Below are 25,634 nucleotides of genomic sequence, written 5' to 3'. Positions count from 1 at the left end.
AGATATCATTTCAAAACTCTATTTGCTGGTCATTATTGTCCTTGTAAAATATGTGTAGCAACACTGTTAAAGTTACAAGATTCCAGTATATGCTGTTACTAAAACTTGTTCCAAGTAGTCTGGGGAGTGGCTAAGCCAGTTTTTCAGAGACAAAGGGCAAGCTGCCACCTTAGCCAGGTGTAAACAAGGTCAATGGGTCATTTACCTGCCAAGTGGCTATTCTTTAGCAGTAAAGGGGGCAGGGGAGAAAATCTACATTTTAGTAAAGAAATAGAAGGGAGTTCCCATCCACACCGTCTGCCTATCACCATGCTCCCAGCTGGAAATGCTTCTGAAAGGGAAGACAAGACTATAAAAAGGAAGGGGCAGAAACACTCCCCTCCCCGCACAATCAATTCACTGCACGAAAAGGAACAAAGGAATCAGTCATTAAACAGAAAAATGGGTCCTGGCCTAAGAAGTTTGGCCAGTAAGACTGTTGAGAGCATGTGGTGAGAAAAACTTTACTCTTGAGTTTACCATCGTTTGTTAAGTTTTGTCTTTTTTTTTTCCCACTTACAAATTTATTAACTACAAAGAAATAGGTTTTCTTACGTCATTCAGTGTGTTTGAACTGAAGTGTTTGGGAAACTCCATTTGGGGTAGCAAGTTATGTGCATATCATTTCAATTCATCAAATGACATACTTTATATAAGCTGGTATTGTCCCGGAGAGGGCCAGGCAGTACAAGATATACATTTTTTGGGGGAAATCTAAGACTGGGAATAAGCTGGGTATAAACATGGCTGGTAAGAGCCTAGATGTGGCTGGCTGCAGCTCACACACAGACCAAACTGGGAGTGACCTACATGCTAAAGGCTGTTGTTGGTAAGCAGTTCAGGACTACAGGCTACAGCAACAAAGCAATGTAAAGGGCACCCAGGTTAGAGGACAGGATGACAAAGGTACTCACTAATATGGATTGTACCCTGGGTATGACACAGAGGGAAGCAGACATGATTTTAAAAAAAATTCTCTATTTTTACCTTCACCTATCAAACATTACGGGATATTACTTGAGTGATGAGATTCCAACTTTCCTCCGTTGTAAGTCTGTATGTAGCTGTGACATCAGAAAGGCCCCATAAGCCAATCAGTGACCCCAACCACACTCTAAAAGTAAATTAGGTGTCCTAAGACATGCTTGTTTCCACAATATCTATATTTGATAGAAGAAAATAACCAAGCATTTGTCATTACCTTTTTCTTGCTTGTATTGCCAACATTGGCAAGAGCTATAAATCTGCTCACATGCTGTGCATTCTCCTGTAGGACCACATGGTTTCTTTGGAAAAACAAAGATTTTAAATATATTTTTGACAAAGTTATTACAGCAGAAGCTACTGTTTGCTGACCACTACCACTAAGAACCAATACTCCTGAGGGAACACTGCGCATACACAGAATTTATGTCCCCCACAGATTTATTTGCTTCCCCACAGAAAAATGACTTTCTGATGGGGAAGCAAAGGGAAACCACAAGAGCAGTCATGCAACCCTCCCCAGCACTACGTTTCAGGTGCCCAGGGCAGCCAACAGAGAGGTAAATCACTGTGGGGCAGGAGGCAGGACTAGGGAAGACCCAGCCAGTGGCTCCTACCCTGCGCCAGGCTCATCTGCTAGTCCTGGGTGGCTAGGGGGAACAGGACTTCCTCTTTCCCAGCATGGCATCTGGGGCTGGGTCAGACCCACCCCCAGATTTCTCCCCCGGCTGCAGGAAGCACAGAAACCCGCCCCCCCCTTTCCGCACCCATTGTTTCTCAACTGCAGGGGGAGGGATCTGCTCCCCCATCCACCCAACCCACCCCCATGCACCCAGACCCCCTCATACTCAGACCCTCCTGCCGAGCCTCCCCCACTCCCCCAGAAACCCTCTGATGAGCTCCACTCCCCTTGCATCTGGACCACCCAGACGAGCCACCTGCACCTGGATCCCCACCCCACTCCCCCAGCATCTGGACCCCACACTTAGCCCCCACACCCAGACCCCCCTGCACAGAGCCCCAACTATTTTCACCTGGATCCCCCTGCAGAGTCCCATTACCGTTGCACTCAGAAGCCCCCCGACAAGCCCCTGTGCATCCAGATCCTCCCTGCACCCCACCCAGATTACCCCACACAGAACCCTCTCAACCCACACATAGATTCCCACACATTAAGCCTCTCCACACTTGGATTCTGCCTTGCTGAGGCTGCCTGCCCATACAGAGGGGCAGGGCCCTGAGGTGTTTCTGGAGCAGGCCGGGTCCTTGTGCCGTGTCAGGGTTGGGTGCAGCCTCACAGCTAAGTCTGTGTCCTGGGGAGGAGCTGCACAGTGATCTCGCATCTCTGTGCAGCCAGTGGCCTGTGCTCCACAATGCCATGCTGGAGCCTCTGCATTTATTTGACAAATAAAATTTGCAGAATTTTAAAATACTGTACGCAGAATTTTTAATCTTTTGGCACAGAATGCCCTCAGGCGTAAACCAGCCAGGGAATCAAATATACCGCTTGTTGCAACTGTTGCTGGATTTTCTTCAAAGTAAGTTGCCTGAGTAATGGCATAAAGATGTGGGTATGTGGAGCTCAATTCTACATAGTGTTGAATCAGAGTGAAAATGCTCAGCAAAGTACTTATGCCTGTGCTTAAAGTTAAGCATACTTCCACTGGAATCAATGAAATTACTCACATGGTTAAAGTTAAGCACATTCTTAAATGCTGTGCTGGATTAGGGCCAAAATGCTTAGCATGCTACAGAATTAAACCTGAGTCCACAGATGAGAAGTTCTGATGGCAGAAGCTAATCAGACCTGAACATTTTAATAAAAGCCACTTTTGAGTGTAGAAATAAAGGATATTTAAGTATTTTAAAACCTACAACTTGAGGATGCTTCCTGCTGGTTTGGCAATAACTCAATCCTGGGCAAACGCACTGGCCTTAGACTTTGCTTCATTTTTATTTACAGGTCCAATTATTACACTGGAGACAGAAAACAGCCTCAAATATTGTTTCATTATTAATTATAATTATTAAAACAATTCTGACTCAGGGTTTCTGTAATGGTTCGTAGATTCTAAGGCTAGGAAGGCCCATTGTGATCATCTAGTCTGACGTCCTGTGTCCAGGCCACAGAAAAATACCCAATTTTGATTTAAAAATTTTCAGTGACAGAGAATCCACCACAACCCTGGGTAAATTGTTCCAGTGATTCGTTACTCTCACCATGAAAAGTGTATCACTTATTCCAGTCTGAATTTGTTTAGATTCAGCTTCCAACCATTGCACTGTGTTATACCATTGTCTGCTAGATTGAAAAGCTCATTATTAAATATTTGTTCCCTCTTGTAGGTACTTATAGACTATAATCAAGTCACCCCTTAAACTTCTCTTCATTAAGCTAAATGAACTGAGCTCCTTGAATCGATCACTACCTGGAATGTTTTCTAATCTTTAATCAGTCTTCTAGTTATTCTCTGAACCCTCACCAATTTTATCAGCATCCCTCTTGAATTTTGGGCACCAAAACTGGACCTCTCTACTCCTATTCAAGATTCCCTAGTTCATGTATCCCAGGATTGAATTCGTTCTTTTGGACACATCATCACATCAGGAGCTCATCTTGAGCTGATTGTCTCCCACAACCGCCAAATCATTTTCAGAGTCTTCTTCATTACGTGCCACTCCACCAATTTTTGTGCCATCCGCAAACTTGATCAGTAATGATTTTATGTTTTCTTCCAGGTCACTGACAAAAGTGTTAAATAGCATAGGGCGAAAACCCAATCTCTAGGGACTCTGCTGCACACAAACGTGCTCGATGACCATTCCCCATTTACTATTACATTCTGAGACCTTATCAGTTAAACAGTTTTTAATCCATTTAACGTGTGCCATATTAATTTTATATCATTCTAATTTTTTTAAATTAAAATGTAGTGCAGTACAAAGTCAAACACCCTAGAGAAGTGTAAAGTGTATGATGTCAACACTATTATCTTTAGCAACCAAATTTCTAAGGAGCATATGAATGTTTAGCATAACTGGAATGTAAATACATTGCAATGCTGGCTACAAAAGTGTCATGCAAATGCCAGTTCTCACTTTTTGGTGACATTGTTAATAAGAAGTGGGCAGTATTATCGCCTGTAAATTTAAACAAACTTGTTTGTCTTAGTGATTTGCTGAACAAGAAGTAGGACTGAGTGGGCTTGTAGGCTCTGAAGTTTTACATTGTTTTCTTTTCGAGTGCAGTTATGTAACAAAAAAAAATATATATATATACACCATTTGTAAGTTGGACTTTCACAACAAAGCGATTGCACTACAGTACTTGTATGAGGTGAATTGAAAAATACTATTTCTTTTATCATTTTTACAGTGCAAATATTTGTAATCAAAAATATACCTTTGATTTCAATTACACCACAGAATACAATACATGTGAAAATGTAAAAAACATCCAAAATATTTAATAAATTTCAATTGGTATTCTATTGTTTAACAGTGTGATTAAAACTGAGATTCATCACGATTAATTTTAAAAAATTAATCGTGTGAGTTAACAGAGATTAATTGACACGCTAGCTATTTGTAATATTTACAAAATCCAAGGACATTTTAGTATTGGTAGCATGAGACCTCCAGCATGTGTCACTCAAACTGAAGTCCCCCATAATCACATATTTTTCTCTTCTCTTTACACATTATAGATTGGTCCATGAGGAAGCAATCATCTTATTCCATGTGTGATTTGGTGGCCTGTACCAGAGACGAACTAGTACCCCGTCTTGTTCTTTATCTATTAGGACATAGATCCATAAGCAATCAAGATCTTTTCCTTCTGAGTGATCAGTGATGCAGACAACGGTTATGCCATTCCCACCTCCCGACCCCCCAAAGTGCTACTCGCATTCCCCTTTTGTTCACACGATCCTCCCAAATAGGTTACAACCACTGGTTTTAACATTTCATTTTGGGAATCATCCAACCAGGTTTCATTTATATCAGCTAGATCAAATTTATGCTCATAAATGAGCAATCCCAGTTCCTCTTGTGTGTTACTCAGGCTCCAAGAATTAGAAGAATTTCAAGAATTCAACTCAAAAATTTCTCCTCTTCATGTCATTTGGCTCCTTCCCTAATTTTGCTCTCAACATCTCAGTTTTTAAGCACTCATATCTTCCATCTTTTTACCATCCCCTTTTACTATTAGTTTAACTCCCTCCTGGCTACTTAGCCAACCCAACCCTCCAGGAGATTGGAGGTGAAGGCTATACAAAATACACAGATCCCTCTACCTGTAGAACATGGACCAACATTCCACAAAACCAAAGCTCTCCTACCCAGCAATTCACATCCAGACTCTTCTGCCTTCCTTTGCTCATGGGACATGAAGGATCTCAAAGAAGATTGTTTGGACACTCTTCTTCAGCATGCTTCAAGTTCACTGAGTTCATCTACCATCTCCGAGATATCTCCCAACACTGTGCTGTTACTGCCAATTTGAATCACCACCAATGGATCCTTCCCCATAGACTTAAAAAGCTTATTCAATCTTGGATTAACATCTCATGTCTTAAAAAGAAAAGGAGTACTTGTGGCACCTTAGAGACTAACAAATTTATTTGAGCATAAGCTTTCGTGAGCTACAGCTCACTTCATCGGATGCATGCAGTGGAAAATATAGTGGGGAGATTTATATACATAGAGAACATGAAACAATGGGTGTTACCATACACACTGTAACGAGAGTGATCACTTAAGGTGAGCTACTACCAGCAGGAGAGCCGGGGGGGGGGGGGCGACCTTTTATAGTGATAATCAAGGTGGGCCATTTCCAGCAGTTGACAAGAACGTCTGAGGAACAGTGGGGGGGAGGGGGGAATAAACATGGGGAAATAATTTTACTTTGTGTAATGACCCATGCACTCCCAGTCTCTATTCAAGCCTAAGTTAATAGTATCCAGTTTGCAAATTAATTCCAATTCAGTAGTCTCTCGTTGGAGTCTGTTTTTGAAGTTTTTTTGTTGAAGAATTGCCACTTTTAGGACTGTAATCGAGTGACCAGAGAGACTGAAGTGTTCTCCGACGGGTTTTTTAATGTTCTAATTCTTGATGTCTGACTTGTGTCCATTTATTCTTTTACGTAGAGACTGTCCAGTTTGACCAACGTACATGGCAGAGGGGCATTGCTGGCACATGATGGCATATATCACATTGGTAGATGTGCAGGTGAACGAGCCTCTGATAGTGTGGCTGATGTGATTAGGCCCTATGATGGTGTCCCCTGAATAGATATGTGGACACAGCTGGCAACAGGATTTGTTGCAAGGATAGGTTCCTCGGTTAGTGTTTTTGTTGTGTGGTTGCTGGTGATTATTTGCTTCAGGTTGGGGGGCTGTCTGTAACCAAGGACTGGCCTGTCTCCCAAGATTTGTGAGAGTGATGGGTGGTCCTTCAGGATAGGTTGTAGACCCTTGATGATGCGTTGGAGAGGTTTTAGTTGGGGGCTGAAGGTGATGGCTAGTGGCGTTCTGTTATTTTCTTTGTTGGGCCTGTCCTGTAGTAGGTGACTTCTGGGTACTCTTCTGGCTCTGTCAATCTGTTTCTTCACTTCAGCAGGTGGGTATTATAGTTGTAAGAATGCTTGATAGAGATCTTGTAGGCGTTTGTCTCTGTCTGACGGGTTGGAGCAAATGCGGTTGTATCGTAGAGCTTGGCTGTAGACAATGGATCGTGTGGTGTGGTCTGGGTGAAAGCTGGAGGCATGTAGGTAGGAATAGGGGTCAGCAGGTTTCCAATATAGGGTGGTGTTTATGTGACCCCCCCGCCACTCTCCTGCTGGTAATAGCTCACCTTAAGTGACTGCTGTTGTTACAGCGTGTATAGTAACACCCATTGTTTCATGTTCTCTGTGTATATAAATCTCCCCACTGTATTTTCCACTGAATGCATCCGATGAAGTGAGCTGTAGCTCACGAAAGCTTATGCTCAAATACATTTGTTAGTCTCTAAGGTGCCACAAGTCCTCCTTTTCTTTTTGCGAATACAGACTAACACGGCTGCTACTCTGAAACATCTCATGTCTTGGCTCTGGAAAAGTAGCACACATTTTGGTTGTCCTCCTGTCCTTTGCAGAACACTATTTCAGTTCTTCTTAGTATTGAATCCCCAACAAGGATTGTCTGTCTTCCTTGGAAAATTGGAGAACACTCTGCCGGTAAGCTTGATTTTCTCATAGGCTGGGCCGAGCTGCCACCCATACATATGTCCCATACACAGAATCATAGAAGATTAGAGTTGGAAGAGACCTCAGGAGGTCATCTAGTCCAACCCCCTGCTCAAAGCAGGACCAACACCAACTAAATCATCCCAGCCAGGGCTTTGTCAAGCTGGGCCTTAAAAACCGCTAAGGATGGAGATTCCACCACCTCCCTAGGTAACGCATTCCAGTGTTTCACCACCTTCCTAGTGAAATAGTTTTTCCTAATATCCAACATAGACCTCCCCCACTGCAACTTGAGATCATTACTCCTTGTTCTGTCATCTGCCACCACTTTGAACAGCCTAGCTCCAACCTCTTTGGAACCCCGCTTCAGGTAGTTGAAGGCTACTCTCAAATCCCACCTCACTCTTCTCTTCTGCAGACTAAATAAGCCCAGTTCCCTCAGCCTCTCCTAATAAGTCACATGCCCCATCCCCCTAATCATTTTCATTGCCCTCCACTGGACTCTCTCCAATTTGTCCACATCCTTTCTGTAGTGGGGGGCCCAAAACTGGATGCAGTACTCCAGATGTGGCCTCACCAGTGCTGAATACATCTCTCCCTTCCCTTTGTGGAAATTCCAGCAGGTCCAATGAGAACCTGGTATCGATAGGAAACTTCCAGGTATGTGGAATTCCTCCTGCTTCTCTTCCCTGTAGTGGCCAGTATACCTAACTTCATCTGTCTCCAACCATGTAGAATGCTGCCATGACCTTTTGGTGAGGAAACGTGTTTTGTGAAATCCACAGTAGCAGTTATTCTATTTGCAACATAAGTTTGTGGGGATGTATTGCTGACATCTATTATCAGCAATGGGTCAACTTCCTAGTGCAGATGGCAGTTATGGCCACAAAATATGCTTGAGATGAAGTCAGGGTGTACACTGGAATAAATTAAGGTATTTACAAACTATAATGTGGGTTTAGTACATTATAATTTTAGAATTCCTTCCCATATGCACTAGAAAACCAAACTTTCTTATAAAATAAGAGTGGTTACTCAAGGTCCTACATACCTATAAGGAAGTCTTTCATAATAGGTCTTCTCCAATGCAGCAAAGTGATATCTTGGCTTCAGACTTGTGGCTAGATTAGATATTAACACAGATCCACATCTCTTAGTATCCATTTCTCCCTATGAAATGCAAATAAAGCATTATTCTAAAATCCTGTGGGTTTGCAATGCAGAGAAAAATGGTTCAGCACAGAGTTTCTTTGTTCTGTGTATTTTAGAAATGTAGTGCTTTGTACCTCTGCTGAACAGCAGCACGTTCAAGCCAGAGTTCTCCCATAGATATGGCTTGCAGTGGGGCTTCAAAAGCTCAGCTACTGAGCCAGCTCTTCCAGCTACCAGAGATCGTACTTTTTAAACACAGGGAAAGCTCTGGCACAGAGCTCAGAAGCCCTGGCAGTGAGTGGCTAGATATAATCTCCAGATACACACACTCTTCCATATCCCCCCCTAGTTAGCTGCCCCCCAGCCCCTCCTCTCTTCCCCCACTCAGCCCTGTTCTCCATTGGACACCCTCCATGAACAAACAAGAGACTGGGGAATATCTATGCTCCCCCTTCTTATCCCCATCCATGAGAGCTCCCCAGCCCCCACAAATGTCCTCGCCCCATGCCCTCCCCATCACTACCACAAGCACCAGCCCAAATAACCATCTAGGTAAGTCAGGCTGGGACTCTCTGCCAGCAAACCATTTGTGGGGCCACAGATTAAAAATGCAAACCTTTAAAAATAGTAAATCAAACTATTTCTTCAAACCTTGATTACTTTGTTAATATAAACAAGATCTCCAAATACAACAAGTACAAAGTTTCTGGTTTTAGACTTTAAGTGTTCAGAGAGAAAAATCTGTGTTTAGAACATATGGGGGAAATTATTTTCCCCATGTTCACTTAATACAAATCTGAACACTTTTGCTCAAATGTTCGTCCTCCACTTCCAATAGCCTCCATCACCACACCCATTCTTTAACCAACACCAACCATGAAATTTCCCCCACCAAAATGTGTTTGAAAACAATAACAGCAACTGAAAATGGGAGCTTGACTGGAAGTTGGAACTCAACTCTATAGTGGATGCTTCCTGCATTGACTACAGACATGTAACGGAAAAGTCAGCAGGGCAGGAAAAACGTGTTGAGTGACAATTAATGACCTTTACTCAGGGTAAGAGGTATATAAACTTCAGTAGCATCACAGGGTGAGCTAGCCCTTTAAGAGTCTGTGTCCAGCCTCACCTGTGCCTAGTTTACCACCCAGATCATTGGACAGTGTCCGGAGACCATGTGATTGACAGCCAGGCCTGCTGGGACTTATAAAAGGCAGTTTGTGCTCAGCGAAAAGAAAGCTAGCAGGAGCAGCACTATGCTAGCTGGTTCTCCAGGAAGTGGGGCCTGGGAAAGGACCAACAGAGACTCCACTGACCTCCACACAGCAGAGAAGAGACCATGGGAGCAGGAGGTGCTGAGAGAGAGCAGAGTGAGACTCTCCAGAGGCAGCAGACTGACAAACAACAGGTCATGCAGGAAACGGCTGAGGGAAAGTGAAGCAGGTGGTTAGGGCCACAACCCAGAGCAGAAGAGTCCTACCTGTGGGTGGCGGGTATATACTCCTGCACTGACAACAAAAAGTCAAAAGTGCCCTAAGAAGGATAAGGGACTATTGAGCTCTTGGAGGAGGCAAAGAACTATTCAGAGCCCAGAGAGGGCTGGAAGGTCTTATTTGTTTAGTTGGACTTTTGGCTGTCCCCAGAAGAGAGACTAACTTTTAACCAGAGGGTCAAGAGCACCACAGCAATGTTGCCCATAGAAGACCACTGATAGTGGAGAAACTGAGGTAGCAGATGTGCCTCATCACTAGGGAAAGGTAAGCTGCTGTTACAAGGAGTCTGAAAGAGGCCTGTGGGTGAAATCAGATTATTCAGCACACTTCAGACACATGAAACTGAAGAAATTACAAGATCTGCAAGTCAGCTAGTAAAAGATTCAAAGGATTAATTGGAATTAAAAATGGCTCAATTTGTACCACAAACAATCCTAGTGTGGAAAACAATCAGTCCACGGGAAAGATAGACAGCTTATTGTCTGAACTCAAGAACACACTATGAGCCCTACTTACCCAATTCAAGAGCCAAGATAAGCATCCTAAGAACAGAAACCAGTCAGACAAACCATTTTTAAAGTTGTTTTTTTTCAGTCTACAAACAGCTACAGTGAGTGGAAGTCAGAGTATTAGTTAACTGCACATTTAATCCATTTCAACTGAATTTGAATACTTACAGGTTTATTTCCAAAATTCCCTACACCTCTGGACCAGGGGGATGTCAGCAAGATATCAACGCCTTTGAATTTTGGAGTAGATAATAAAGATATTTTCAGTTCTGAGACATCCTTGGAGCTGAAACTGTAGGCAGGAGCTGGCTCACTCAGGGATTCTGTACCGCTCAAGTAGGCAATCTGCAGTCCTGAAGTGCCACTGAAAATACCCTTACGACCTGTAGTAAAACACAAATGAAATTAAGTATTGTAAGAAACTACTAAAATGTGTCATGCTAACAGGAGGCCAAGTTTTGCAGTCCTTGCTTATTTATTCAGTCTTTTGTTTATGAGGAAACTGACTGGCTCTGGTAATGCATTAATTGCAGTCAGGACTCCAGGATTTGGCTCAATGACTAGAAACCCTTCCCATTTAAAATGTTGTGGGGGATTAAAGAGGTGACAAAAATAGAACACACAATAACAATGGGGGATTCCAACAACCCCCATACCCACCTAGTATATGTCAGCTTAGGGTGGGATGCAGAGATAAAATTTCTAGACACCATCAATGACGGCTTCTTGGAGCAGCTAGTTCTGGAACCCACAAGGGGAGAGGCAGTTCATGATACAGTCCTAAGAAGCGCATGGGATCTGATCCAAGCGGTTTTGGAACGAATGATAAATTCGGCAGTAATAAGTCACCAGGACCAAAAGGTATCACCCAAGAGTTCTGAAGAAACTCAAATATGAAATGGTAGAACTACAATATTAGCTTTGGTATGTAACCTATTGCTTAAATCATCCTCTGTACAAGATGACTGGAGAGTAGCTAACGTAATGCCACCTGTTTTTAAAAGGCTCCAGAGGTGGATCCTTGCAATTACATAGACCCGTAAGCCTAACTTCAGTACTGGACAAATTGATTGAAACTATACTAAAACAACAGAAATGTCAGTCACACAGATGAACATGATTTGTTGGGGAAAGTCAACCCAGCTTTTGTAAAGGAAAATCATGCCTCACCAATCTATTAGAATTGTTTGAGGGGGTCAAACATGTGGAGAAAGGTAATCCAGTGGATATAGTATACTTGGCTTAGAAAAAGCCTTTGACAAGATCCCTCAACAAAGGCTCATAAGCAAAGTAAGCAGTCTTGGGATAAGAGGGAAGGTCCTCTCCTGGATTGGTTAAAAGACAGGAAACAAAAGGGTAGCAATAATCAGTTTTCACAGTGGCAAGAGATAAATAGAGGGGTTCCCAAGGGTCTGTACTGAGACCAGTGCTGTTCAACATATTCATAAATGATCTGGAACAAGAGGTAAACATAAGGTGGCAAAGTTTGCAGAGGATACGAAATTACCCAAGGTAATCAGGTCCAAAGCAGACAGTGAAGAATTACAAAGGGATGACATAAGACTGGGTGACTGGGCAACAAAATGGCAGATGAACTTCAGTGCTGATAAATACAAACTAATGCACTTTGGAAAACATAATCCCAACTATGCAAACAAAATGATGGGGTATAAATTAGCTGTTACCCCTGAGGAAAGAGATATTGGAGTCACTGTGCATAGTTCTCTGAAAAGATTTGCTCAATGCGCAGCCTCAGTTAAAAAAAGCTAACAGAATGTTTGGAAACGTTAGGAAATGGATAGATAAGAGGACAGAAAATGTCATACCACCACCATATAAAGCCATGGAACACCCATACCGTGAATACTGCATACAGTTCTGGTTGTCCCCTCTCAAAAAATATATATTAGAATTGGAAACGGTACATAGAAAAGGAACAAAAATGATTAAGGGTGTGGAACGGCTTCCATATAAGCAGAGATTAAAAAAACTGGTATTGTTCAGATTGGAAAAGAGACAACTAAGGGGTGATATTATAGAGGTTTATTCAATCATGAGTGGTGCGGAGAAAGTGAAAAAGGAAACGTTATTTACCCCTTCTGTCAAGGTTCCTCCCCCACTCTGAACTCTAGGGTACAGATGTGGGGACCTGCATGAAAACCTCCTAAGCTTACTTTCACCAGCTTAGGTTAAAACTTCCCCAAGGCACAAATTAATTTTATCCTTTGTCCCTGGATCTCCACTGCCACCACCAAACTTGAACTGGGTTTACTGGGAAACGTAGTTTGGACACGTCTTTCCCCCCAAAATCCTCCCAACCCTTGCACCCCACTTCCTGGGGAAGGTTTGGTAAAAATCCTCACCAATTTGCATAGGTGACTACAGACCCAAACCCTTGGATCTAAGAACAATGAAAAAGCATGCAGTTTTCTTACAAGAAGACTTTTAATAGAAGTAAAGGAATCACCTCTGTAAAATCAGGATGGTAGATACCTTACAGGGTAATTAGATTCAAAACATAGAGAATCCCTCTAGGCAAAACCTTAAGTTACAAAAAGGACACACAGACAGGAATAGTCATTCTATTCAGCACAGTTCTTTTCTCAGCCATTTAAAGAAATCATAATCTAACACATACCTAGCTAGATTACTTACTAAAGTTCTAAGACTCCATTTCTGGTCTATCCCCGGCAAAAGCAGCATACAGACAGACACAGACCCTTTGTTTCTCTCCCTCCTCCCAGCTTTTGAAAGTATCTTGTCTCCTCATTGGTCATTTTGGTCAGGTGCCAGCGAGGTTACCTTTAGCTTCTTAACCCTTTACAGGTGAGAGGATTTTTCCTCTGGCCAGGAGGGATTTTAAAGGGGCTTACTCTTCCCTTTATATTTATGACACCTTCACATAACACAAGAACAGAGGTCAGAGGATGTTGAGAAAACCAAAAGTATAACTCGGTTCAAAAAAGAAAGAATTAGGTAAATTCACGGATGATAAATCCGCCAATGGCTATTAGCCAAGACGATCAGGGACGCAACCCCATGTTCTGGGTATCACTAAGCCTCTGACTGCTAGATGCTTGAACTGGACAACAGTGGATGGATCACTCAATAATTGTCCTGTTCTGTTCATTCCCTCTAAAGCATCTGGCACTGGCCACCGTATTACCCAGTATGGCCATTCTTATCTTCTGTATATGGACTAGCCTACCTGAACTAGCTTGAATCCAGCTAGCCTGGGTAACAACAGCAGTGAAAACAGTGCAGGGCAAGCTCCAGTAGAGGTCGTACAAGCCCAGTTTGGCCCAAGGTAAGTAGCCTGACTGCTAGCCCACTCTGAAGTCTATGCTGCATTGTCTTCACAGGTGTTGTAGTTCACACTAGCTGGATTCATGCTAGCTGTGGTAGACTAACTCTTGCACAGTTCTGTTGCATGAACATACAATAAATGCATAGCTGAATTAGGAAGGAAAATTCATACTGCATAAATGCAATGCATACTGTTCTTTTGCCATTAACTTGTTTCCCAACAATTTTTTCCCCAAAGTTGACGACTTCATTGAAACTTGCCCAACAAGCTCAGGTTGACAACCCAAACAGCTCTGTTGAGCTCCGAAAAAGTTGAAAATGTTGTAAAAGTACAAACGATGTCTTTTTATGTTGCTCATCTAAAAAAAAAAGCAGAATAGATTTTACTAAGGTTTCAAAAACAATTCATCTTGGGCCTGAGACTCAGTACGAGAGATTCGCTGAAATGATTTCAGCGAAAGGTATCAACAAGTGAAGAAATGATCAAGTGAAGTTTGGAATGAAAGGGCCGTCACAACCTAAATTAAGGCACTACTACAGCAATATTTTAATACTCCCCTAAAAAGCAGATCGGAGTCACAACACAGAAATAAAATCTATACCATTACCTAAGTATGTAATGTTCTCGGCTAGTTCACAGCCATTGACATCTGGAAAATAATGTACGGTTTCCGGGTTATTGGCACCCAAGACATACGTTGGAATAGGAGCTGGAGAAGAAACACACACAATTAGTTCACTTGTTTCAGAACTGTGACATTTATTCAATTCTGTATTTACTATTATGAAGTAAAGACTCACTACAGAGGAAATGTACTATAGTTTTGGACCCAGAAATTGAGTTTATTAGGTCCTGCCCGTTTCACTGAAATTTATTAATCACCAGTTAAAAAAACTAACAAAAAAGCAAACACCTAAATTGAACATTATAGTACATACTAGTAGAGTATATTTAAGTACAGATTTTTTTTTTTAATTGGGTAGATTTCAAGTTGACTGCGTCCCTTAAGAACATTTTCACGGATAATGCCAACAAGATTAAATGATTCTCAAATCCCTTCCCCCATCAACTGTAAATCTCCCCCATCAAGAAAAGCCAGTGTAAATAATCAAAACTTGCATGACACCTAGGAGCTCATTAAGCTTTGGCCCTAAGAACTAAAAGCTTGCCTATACACACAACTTGCACCAGTTTCACTTACATTTGTTTAGTTAAAACAGTGCAATTTGTGTGTGGACTCATCAGTTTAGCTTTCACCTATAAAAATGTACCGCCATAAGCTAAACAGATAAACCAGGTTTAAACCACTGTAAGTGTCCAGAGTGAACAAAGTTGCGTCACTTCACCTACTGAAAATAAAATGACACCTTTACTTATATCCACACAACTGTGTGTGTTGGCCAGGTCTAAGAGTGAATGGGGGTAAGTCAGTCCAGATCTGAGGTTCCTCTGCTGAGATCTCCCTGCCCTCAGAAGACTGAGTTTAACCTCTCCATAACATGTGATAGGTGAAGACTCAATCTCTTCCAATACTGCTGCTAACCTCTTTAGAAAGGTTTGATGTGAAAAGGGTCAATCACCATCTTTCCCAGCTTAGAAAAAATGATCAATATATTATGGAAGCACCCAGGAAATCCAATCAAGAACAAACCCCTTTGTGATTGTTACTTGCCTGTACAAGCCTTAAGAAGAGAGTTCCTACTCCAGAGACTACAACTTACACACTAGACAGGACAGAGAGATGAAGCAGAACAGAGTGGGGCTGAATCAAGGAAATGAGGTAACAACAGAACAAAGTTTAGCTAGAAGGCAAAACTCTCAGCTGTCTCAGCCAACGGGAGCAGCGGAGCCAGCACTTGGGGCAGGGGCAGCACACAAAGCCATCTGCCGTGCCTCCTCCGAGGATTACCCCGGACAGATCGCCCCTGCCCCCCTCTCCCGGATGCAGCACCCCAAAACTCCTGCCCAACCCCCTGCCCTGAGCCCCCTCCCACACCCAAACTCCCTCCCCCTTAGTTAACCGGCATTTTTCACTTACTGGCATGCCCCATTCCCGCAACATCCTGGATAAAAAAGCTTATACTGTACATGCCTAACGAAGTGGATAGCCACTTTAAAAAAATAAACTGAATTTTATTTAAATCAGATTAAAATTAAATCTGAAACTGACAGCCTATGTTAAGGTCAAAATTTATCAATCTGTTAAAATAATTTAAATTAAATACCAAAAATAAGCAGTGCATAATTTCTCCCAAGTTATAAAGAACATTAAACTACTGAACTGGTGGGAGTCACTGGCTAAGCACCTGGAACTTGCTAAAATGCTAAATCAGCTTCTCACAGCAGTAGCCACTTCTGCAGGTGCAGAGAGAATATTTTCTTTATTTCAGTTCATTCAAATAGCTCAATTCAATGACAAGTTCAATGAAACCTACTGGGAGATGAAAAAGCAGGAAAGCTTGTTTCCCCTCTTCCAATCTATTAATAAAAACTACCTAGGTGTGAGAGGATGAGAACTACCAGTTCCAAAATCTTGAAGGACAAACTGACCAGAGATAATCAGTTCCATTCAATAACTACTTATAATTCTTTCTTTGTATAATCAGTTTTGAATCCAAAACATGTTCTGACAATTTTTGTACATATTCAGCAAGTTTCAGGTAGTTTTATTTAATTAAAAAAAAATGCAGTTTTTGTGAATTTCTAATTTAATCTGAATTTCAATCCAAACAGATTGACAAATCACAAGTTAAAAAAAAATCATAATCTTCTAACAAAACAAACAAAAAAAATGTAAAAACTTGAATAAATGTAAGTTAGGCTATACAATTGCATAGGTGTGACACCCCACTATTCACCACTGCCATGTAATTAGGATATGCCTTATACAAAGTATGCCTTGGGAGGTGTCATTCTAAAAGTCTTGATCTGCTAGACAGTAATCTCATTGGATTGTGTGTGCTACCGCTGTATGTGAAGTTATTAAGTTTGGCTAGTATGTGTTACTGGAACATGTCATGAGGTTGAAAACACCAACAAGCAGCCTTTCAGATACGACAGTAAAAAGGCCAAACAATGTTAATGGCTTATTGAGGAAATGCACACAAGCACACGGATTACCCTAGGAACTGTGTACAATAGAAACCTCTCAAGAGACAGCACTACACAATGGAAACTGTTTGACCCAGGTCACAGCAAGAGAGCTTTCCAGGAAGTGGGAAGAAGATATAAAAGGGGGTAAATGACATCACAGGGGGACCTCACTCTCCCCGCAACCACACACCTGGAAACACCTGAGGAACAAAGACTGAACTGTGGGAAGTGATGGTCCCAAGCTAGAAGGATTTTTAGCCTGTGTGTGAAAACCCGGGAAAGCCAAGGCAACTTGTACCTTAAGAAACTGCCAGTCTGTTTATCACTCAGGGTGAAAATTTGCTAATTTATATCCTACCTATCTAATGTGTTAAACTCAGTTTGCGTTTTTTGTTAATTTACTAAGGTAATCTGCTTTGATCTGTTTGCTATCACTTCTAATCACTTAAAATATATCTTTTGTATTTAGTAAATTTGTTTTGTCTCTTAAACCAGCGTGGAACTCATATTTGGGGCGGAAAGCTGTTAATCATAGAATCAGACTTTAAGGTCAGAAGGGACCATTATGACCATCTAGTCTGACCTCCTGCTCAACGCAAGTCATGGAATCTCATCCACTAACTCCTGTAACAAACCCCTAACGTATGTCTGAGCTACTGAAGTCCGCAAATCGTGGTTTAAAGGCTTCAAGGTGCAGAGAATCCTCCAGCAAGTGACCCATGCCCCATGCTGCAGAGGAAGGCAAAAAACCCCCAGGGCCTCTGCCAATCTGCCCTGGGAGGAAATTTCTTCCCGACCTCCAATATGGTGGTTCAGCTAAACCCTAAGCATGTGGGCAAGACTCACCAGCCAGACACCCAGGAAAGAATTCTCTGTAGTAATTCAGATCCCACCCCATCTAACATCCATCACAGGCAATTGGGCATATCTACTGCTTGTAGTCAAAGATCAATTAATTGCCAAAATTAGGCTATCCCATCATATCACCTTCTCCATAAACTTATCAAGCTTTGTCTTGAAGCCAGATATGTCGTTTGCCCCCACTACTTCCCTTGGAAGGCTGTTCCAGAACATCACTCCTCCGATAGTTAGAAACCTTCGTCTAATTTCAAGTCTAAACTTCCTGATGGCCAGTTTATATCCATTTGTTCTTGTGTCCACATTGGTACTGAGTTTAAATAATTCTTCTCCCTCCATGGTATTTATCCCTCTGATATATTTATAGATGGCAATCATATCTCCCCTCAACCTTCTTTTAGTTAGGCTAAACAAGCCAAGTCCCTTGAGTCTCCTTTCATAAGACAGGTTTTCCATTCCTTGGATGATCCTAGTAGCCCTTCTCTGTACCTGTTCCAGTTTGAATTCATCCTTCTTAAACATGGGAGACCAGAACTCCACATAGTATTCCAGTTGAGGTCTCACCAGTGCCTTGTATAAAGGTACTAACACCTCCTTATCTCTACTGGAAATACCTCGCCTAATGCATCCCAAGGCCGCATTAGCTTTTTTGACAGCCATATCACATTGGCGGCTCATAGTCATCCTGTGATCGACCAATACTCCAAGGTCCTTCTCCTCCTCTGTTACTTCCAAGTAATGCATCCCCAGTTTATAACAGAAATTCTTGTTATAAATCCCTAAATGCATGACCTTGCACTTTTCACTATTAAATTTCATCCTATTACTATTACTCCAGTTTACAAGGTCATCCAGACCTTCCTGTATGATATCCCGGTCCTTCTCTGAAGTTGGCAATACTGCCCAGCTTTCTGTCATCCGCAAACTTCATTAGCACATTCCCACTTTTTGTGCCAAGGTCAGTAATAAAAAGTTCCTTATCCACCTTTCAGTTTTCATATTGAACCCCATCTTTTCCAATTTAGCTAATAATTCTCCATGTGGAACCGTATCAAATGCCTTACTGAAATCGATCTACTGCGTTCTCTTTTTGTCTAACAAATCTGTTACCTTCTCAAAGAAAGAGATCAGGTTGGTTTGACACAATCTAACTTTTGTAAAGTCATGTTGTATTTTGTCCCAATTACCATTGACCTCAATGTCCTTAACTACTTTCTCCTTCAAAATTTTTTCCAAGACCTTTCATGCTATAGATGTCAAACTAACAGGCCTGTAGTTACCTGGATCGCTTTTTTTACTTTTCTTAAAAATAGGAACTATGTCCATGATTTAAATCAAGATTTCCTGTTTGCTGACAAAAAATTGGTGATTTTAAATCAATACACCCTGGTGCCCAACGTCTCAAGCAGGTACATAGCCCCTCCTGTCAGTCACATTACATCATCTATATTTTTAGTGAGCTTGCTTAATCAGAGCTAATGCAGATTGTGTCTACAAGCTGGGAATTGCACCCTCAGCCTGAAGTAGACACACTCGAAGAAAAAACAAGGTAAGGTGGCAGCTTTACAGATTTTCACAGATAAGCTTCTCTCATAAATGTGGTGATGGGACCTGAGAGGAGCAGGGAGAGGGACCAGGGAATAAGGGAACGGATAATTTCTCTTACACAGGTGGAGAAGGGGTCTATGCTGGAGTAATGAGAGGCTCAAAGAGAAGCCCATGCTCAGTAAGTCACAAGGCATACTTCGAAATATTTTGGTAGAACAGCTGCATGGAAACAGAATCCTCTTGTGCCTCTGTTCTGGGCACAGAGCATTCAAAGCGCTCTTGGCCCTTTATTATGCACTCCTGGCCATGACAGAAACCTGTGCAAGTGAAATACACCAATGAACACATCTCAAGATTGGAAGGCCAAGAGAAAAGGGCTTTAACACTAATTCTTTTCACTGCTTGTTCATTAATTTTCAAAGGACAGATCACTGTTGCTGTCTGGTGCAGCTTCCAGAGGGAAAAGATGGGGCAGCAGGGAATAGATGTGACCAACTACATGAGTTGATAATTAACAGCTTGAGCTGCCCCCAGATCAATGGCAGAGAGGAGTATTGTATACTACTGGAGAAATTACACAGATAGCAGCAAGCTACATATCATACAGACCTAACACTCCATTGAGTGCTAAGCAGCAGGGCCTAGTTAATATAATATTACTCATTGCAATCCACAGACAGCTTACAAGCTCTTTCCATACACACAGACATTTGCAGCAGGCACCAAAGGCACACACTGATCCTTTCTGTACCAGCAGCAGCAAGCAGTGCTGAGCACATTGCCTTCAGCTTCCATAAAACATAGCTGAATGGATCTGACGCTCACCACAGCCCTTGCCCTAGCCATCCCTCTGTTTAGTTCAGGATCGTACACTGAAAAACTTAATAAAGCAACACAGGAATGATGTATGGTGAAGATATTGTTCATCAAATTCAAAGCCACATGTGCAGCCACATCCCACTGGGTTATAGTCATCTAATATACAGGCCCTTTCCTTACCTTTCTTGGCACATGTCCGGTATTCCTCCCACTCTGTCTCTGAAGTAGAGCCAAAGAAGTTCCCAACACACAAAAGCAGCTAAAATCATTAAAAAAAAAAAAAACACAAGAGAACCATTGTAAGAAGGGGGAAAGGTTTACGATGTAAAAATACCTAGGCTATCCTTTTCATTACTTTCTTACTGTCACAGCATTAACAGTGATTTGGGTTCAGTGGTTTATTGCCTGAGATTTAGTTTCATTTGATGTATGTAAAACGAGAAATTCCTTAGCAGTTATTAAGCGCACACACACAAAAAAAATCCAGGGAAAAACAGCTGAAATTACAAGATCAAGTACATCTTCATTGTGAGAAACTCCCTTATTCCTTCTCTATGTACAGAGTCTTTTCCAGGAGAAAACACTTCCTAGCAACCTTTCCAATAGCATCCCACCATTGTTGCAAGCATCCTTTTAAGTCATGATGTGCAGAGACCAATATCTCAAGATGCACAGAGTGGGAGAAAGGTTTTCAGAACTTTACCATGACCTGTTACATGAAATTAAGTGAAAGCTAGAATCAAAGAGAGTGGTACAAACTGAGTGTGTTTAATCGAACTGTGATAAGGAGTCTCAAAAGACTCCTGGAGAGTGCATAAAGTTGTTATAACAACAAATTAAGAGTTGCTAGGACACCATGAAGTGCTGATAACTGCAATCCACCACGAAGTGTATTTGTTTAGTTCATTTTGATGGGGGCAAGGCGTTCCTTTTCTGGAGGGGCAATATCACTTGGTTACTGGCTTGAGCTTGCAGCCTGGACAGCTTGCAGGGGAGGGACAGAGGGAGCTTCACCATCAGAGCTACCACCACCCACTGGGACCTCAGGATCTACTATCATTTTTTCAACAGTTTCCTGGTGTATTTTAATGGTGGTTGTTACAACAGAAGAAAGGGCCAGAACCTATTCTACCTGAACTCCAGACCACATTTAACGGTTTACTGTTACAACACTAATTAAGGGTTTTAAAACACCTTAGACTCCTTTATAACAGCATCAGTCTGAGCTCTCAGGTTCTTTTAAAATCTCATACTGTGTTTCCCCAAGACAGTCACATAAAAGAAGAGTGAAAAGAACAGAGAGAGATAGGAAAAGGCAGCTTTTGTCTCTTGTCCAGCAACTGAACTGCAGTCAACCGAAGGCAAAGCATACATCTTAAGCGCCTGACTTCAATCCTCTGGTTTCAACTTTCCACTCTCCAAAACAAAACTAGCAAAAGCTGTGGGAGGCAAAAATGCAGCCAAGGTTCAGATGCATTGGCAGAGGCAACTTAAACTTTCTCAGATTTCTATCACAACTTCAACAACCACCGTTAAACTCTCTCTGGAGAACTCCCACAGTAGCATGAACTTCCTAGACACCCCAAGCAGCTTCAGCAATGAACCCCTACAGACTATATACAAGAAACCCAGGGATCAGCACACCCACCTTCACAGATCCTGTAGCCATCACAAACACATCAAGACATCTGTTATCTACAACCAGGCACTCAGATACGACAGAATACTCTCCAAAGAGAAAGTCCAGAATAAACACTACTATACACTTAAAAACCACCTTCACCAAACAAGGACACTCCATCAGAGAAGTAGATCACATAATGGAACAAGTCACCCAAATACCCCAAGAAAACCTGCTTCAGTACAGAAGTAAACCCACACCAACTAAACACTCCTAGTTGTCACCTATCACCCAACACTGCTACCTATACAGAGTATCATCAAACAAGCACAACCCATATAGAATGGGGATCCCATCGTGAAAAGTCTTTCCTGACTTCTGGCCTTCAAATAACCCCCCAGTCTCTCCAAGCGCATCATCAGAAGCAAGCTCCTCATAGACCAGGACACCTCAACTCGAAGCAGCACCAGACCCTGCCAGAACAGAAGATGCAAAACATGCAGACATATCTCCACTGCTACAATGATCAATACCCACCCACAACACATCTTTCAAGATCCATGGGTCCTATACATGATTATCACAACATGTGGCGGACCTCATCCAGTGCATTAAATGCTCCAGTAACAACTATGTAGATGAAACCAGATCATCACGATGCTCTTGAATGAACTCACAGGAAAACGATGAAAAACAAAATCACCATATCACCAGTGGGTGAACACTTTTCACAGAGCGATCACTCCATATCTGACCTATCAGTCCTCAATCTCATAGGAGACCTCCACGACACTTTCAAAAGACAAAGCTGAAAGCGTAAATTCATAACTTTGCTAGACACTAGATTCGTGGCTTATTACAACAATCAATAACGCACTAACAACTTCCCCCTCAGCTGCTTCTCCATCCTTTCCTATGACTGGAGAGGAGTTAACTGGCCACTTCACTTTGTTTAACGTAAGTAGTTAACATATATTTGAAGGGATCATTCAGTCACACCTTGTATTTAGATGTGACACACTGAATAAGGGCAGGTCTACGCTACAAACCTCTGGTGAAGATGCTCTAAGTCCACGGCAGACAGCTCTCCTGTCAGCTTAATAACTCCACCTCTGCAAGAGTTGACAGCTATGTTGGTGGAAGCTCTCCCACCAACACAGCACGGTCTACACGGGGTTTAAGGTCGGTATAACTAAGTTGCTCAGTGATGTGGATTTTTCACACCCTGAGCAACACAGCTATACCCAAGTACGTACGTAGTGAACACCTGGCCTAAGTTTCCCAGGCCTGAAGAAAGGGTCTGTGTAAGCTTGAAAGCTTGTTTCTCTCACCAACAGAAGTTGGTCCAATAAAAGATATTACCTCACCTACCTTCTCTCTCTAACATCCTGGGACCAAAACAGCTATAACGCTGCAGGTAACACCACTTGTCAGTTAGCTCACTTTTTTAAATAACAAATGTAACTTATAAAATGTTTTCCAGTAAAGACCGGCTTGCTTTCACCCTCTTCAATTCAGAGAATTTTTTAAAAACTCAGAAATGTCTAGGTTTTAAGAAAAATAGTTTCCCCGGTATCCTTGTATCAATTTTCAGTCAGAAATCAAAAATCAATTTTGGCAAAATAATCCAAGTTCTACATTTTGATTAATGTACAATGAGCATGGGGCTAAAAGCCAGAATTCCTGGTTCTATTTCTGGCTCTGCCACTCATTGAGGCCTGGTCTACACTTAAAATTTAGGTTGACATAGCTATGTCACTCAGGGGTGTAAAAAATCCACCCCTACCCCCTGAGTGCCATAGCTATGCCAACCTAATCCCCGGTGTAGATGTTGCTTGGGGAGGTAGTTTTCTTACAACAAAGGAAATACTCTTACGCCAGCATAGGCTAGGTCTATACTACAGGGTTATGCCAGCATAGCAACAGTGCCATAGCTATGCTGGGATAGTCTCCGTAGTGTAGACATACCCTCAGTGAGAGACTTTGAGCAAGTCACTGCATCTCTTTGCTTCAGTTTCCCACCTGTAAATATAAGGATAAGAAGACTTCTCTGTGGTACCAACTTTAAAGAGGTGTTGTGAGTATTAGTATTTGTTCAATGTTTTAAAGATGCAAAGCACTATGTAAATACTAAACACTGCTTCTAATTCACATTATGTACAAATATTCTTTTCACATAACATTTAGAGGAGTCTAACAATGAGCGTTTGGCTTCATGTAACATTATCATAGGTCATTTTTTTTCACTTGCCAATGGCAGGCATTATACAATGGAACACTTCTAATCTAACAGACCATGGTGCAGAAGCAGAAATATAAATCTTACATCAAATTCTCCACTTTTCTTCTGAACAGCTTGCACTCTATTGAACAACATATCAAATTTTCCTTCAACATCCCCACAGGCCAGTCTAGGGAGAGAAATAAGGACATGACAACACCCATAATGAGTTTGTGTATCTTTAATATTTGAATTGGTTACATGAAAAATTGGGACCCTGTCTTTCTTACAGCCAAGGATTCATACACACATTTCACCCATGAGGTTGTGGAAAATCCTGCCTAAAATATAACTACTGTCTAAATACTGTTTAACTCAGATTCCTGTTCTGGGAAAATGTGTTTTAGGACTTACCAGGAGACAGATGGCCTGCAACCTCTAAGGACTGGGAAAAAACAAGTGCTGCCTTATGCACATCTCTCCATAACTGACAGTATTTTTCTACAGCCTTCATTATATTGTACTATATGATACAGAAGACCATGTAATTAAGACTTGTATTGAAATGCACACACAAAAGGCTGAGTTAGGATTGCACGGGCAGCTAAAGCAAGCATTTATTGACTCTTATTTGTTTAAACCATGGAATACTAATGCTCTCTTTACCATTTTTTTCTGAAATGTCCTACATTTTTAGTCTTATTTTAAAAAATAGAAAGAAGTGTGAGAGAGCACTTCTGCACACCATTTCCACTACAAGCTATGGAGCCCGTAAAACACCTTCACGCTTGGTCCCGAGCTAAGAACCTAACAGCCCTAAAACCAGCAAAATCACATTAGCAATGCACACTGCAATTTTCTAAGAGCCATTAAAAAACAAAACACTGAACGAGCGTTTCAGACACCGAAATCAGGGTTAAGATTGGAAGCACTCAGGCCACTTTCGCTCTTGATAGAGGTCACTACCACTCTAGCTATTACCCTAGAGGAGCACGGTGGAAATCGCAACACTATTTCCACTGAAACCCCTGCTTCCACGCCAGCTCTCGAGCCTCTAGCCCAGGGCCTCAGCCACGCGCGTGAGCAGAAAACGCGCCACAACGCGCGAAGACTGGGGCCGCCTGGCCCGGCAGCCGGCCGCACAAGCGGGGCCCGAGCCACGGCCCAGCTCCCCGCGTCCCGCCCAGACAGGCCCGGCCCCAGCGGCGACGTTGCAGCTCGATCGAGGGCCCGGCGCCGGCCGGGAGCAGGGGCCCCACAGGCCCAGAGACCCCCCGAGTCCCGCCCGCCCGCTCCCCGCGCAGCGCGACAGCAGGGCCGCGCCCCCGCCTCACACTCTCAGAGGTTTTCCAGCCATTTCAACGCCGGAGAAGGGAACAAAACTCCGCAACTTGCCGTGCGGCCCCTAACCCCGCCCCGGCCGGAAACGAGAGCCCTGCTCGCTCGGTACGTCACCCAAACCCGCCCCGGCCGGAAACGAGAGCCCTGCTCGCTCGGTACGTCACCCAAACCCTCCCCGGCCGGAAACGAGAGCCGCGCTCGCTCGGTACGTCACCCAAACCCGCCCCGGCCGGAAACGAGAGCCCTGCTCGCTCGGTACGTCACCCAAACCCTCCCCGGCCGGAAACGAGAGCCCTGCTCGCTCGGTACGTCACCCAAACCCGCCCCGGCCGGAAACGAGAGCCCTGCTCGCTCGGTACGTCACCCAACCCCTCCTCGGCCGGAAACGAGAGCCCTCCTCGCTCGGTACGTCACCCAAAGCCT

At 42.7% G+C, this 25,634-nt stretch overlaps 1 protein-coding gene across 3 annotated transcripts in view; it reads right to left on the bottom strand.

Moving 5' to 3' along the window:
- CWF19L1 (CWF19 like cell cycle control factor 1) overlaps nucleotides 1-25,397 on the bottom strand; it is a 58,569-nt gene extending 33,172 nt beyond the window's left edge. For 2 of the 3 annotated variants that reach the window (XM_084650964.1, XM_084650966.1), the window contains exons 1-7: nucleotides 25,205-25,323; nucleotides 23,976-24,060; nucleotides 20,209-20,287; nucleotides 14,318-14,419; nucleotides 10,572-10,786; nucleotides 8,301-8,419; nucleotides 1,241-1,325 (exon numbers count right to left, since the gene is read on the bottom strand). In XM_084650964.1, the coding sequence (XP_084507090.1) occupies nucleotides 1,241-1,325; nucleotides 8,301-8,419; nucleotides 10,572-10,786; nucleotides 14,318-14,419; nucleotides 20,209-20,287; nucleotides 23,976-24,060; nucleotides 25,205-25,227 (708 nt within the window). In that variant the 5' untranslated portion in view covers nucleotides 25,228-25,323. Of the gene's footprint in view, nucleotides 1-1,240; nucleotides 1,326-8,300; nucleotides 8,420-10,571; nucleotides 10,787-14,317; nucleotides 14,420-20,208; nucleotides 20,288-23,975; nucleotides 24,061-25,204 lie in introns of all 3 variants that reach the window. The other variant, XM_084650965.1, reaches the window with a different exon arrangement.
- Between the last annotated feature and the right edge of the window lie 237 nt (nucleotides 25,398-25,634).

This window comes from Lepidochelys olivacea (assembly GCF_965140295.1).
Source record: "Lepidochelys olivacea isolate rLepOli2 genome assembly, chromosome: 17".
NCBI classification, from domain to species: Eukaryota; Metazoa; Chordata; order Testudines; family Cheloniidae; genus Lepidochelys; species Lepidochelys olivacea.
The sequence above is the reverse complement of the archived record's forward strand: the minus strand, read 5'-3'. Positions and strand labels throughout refer to the sequence as shown.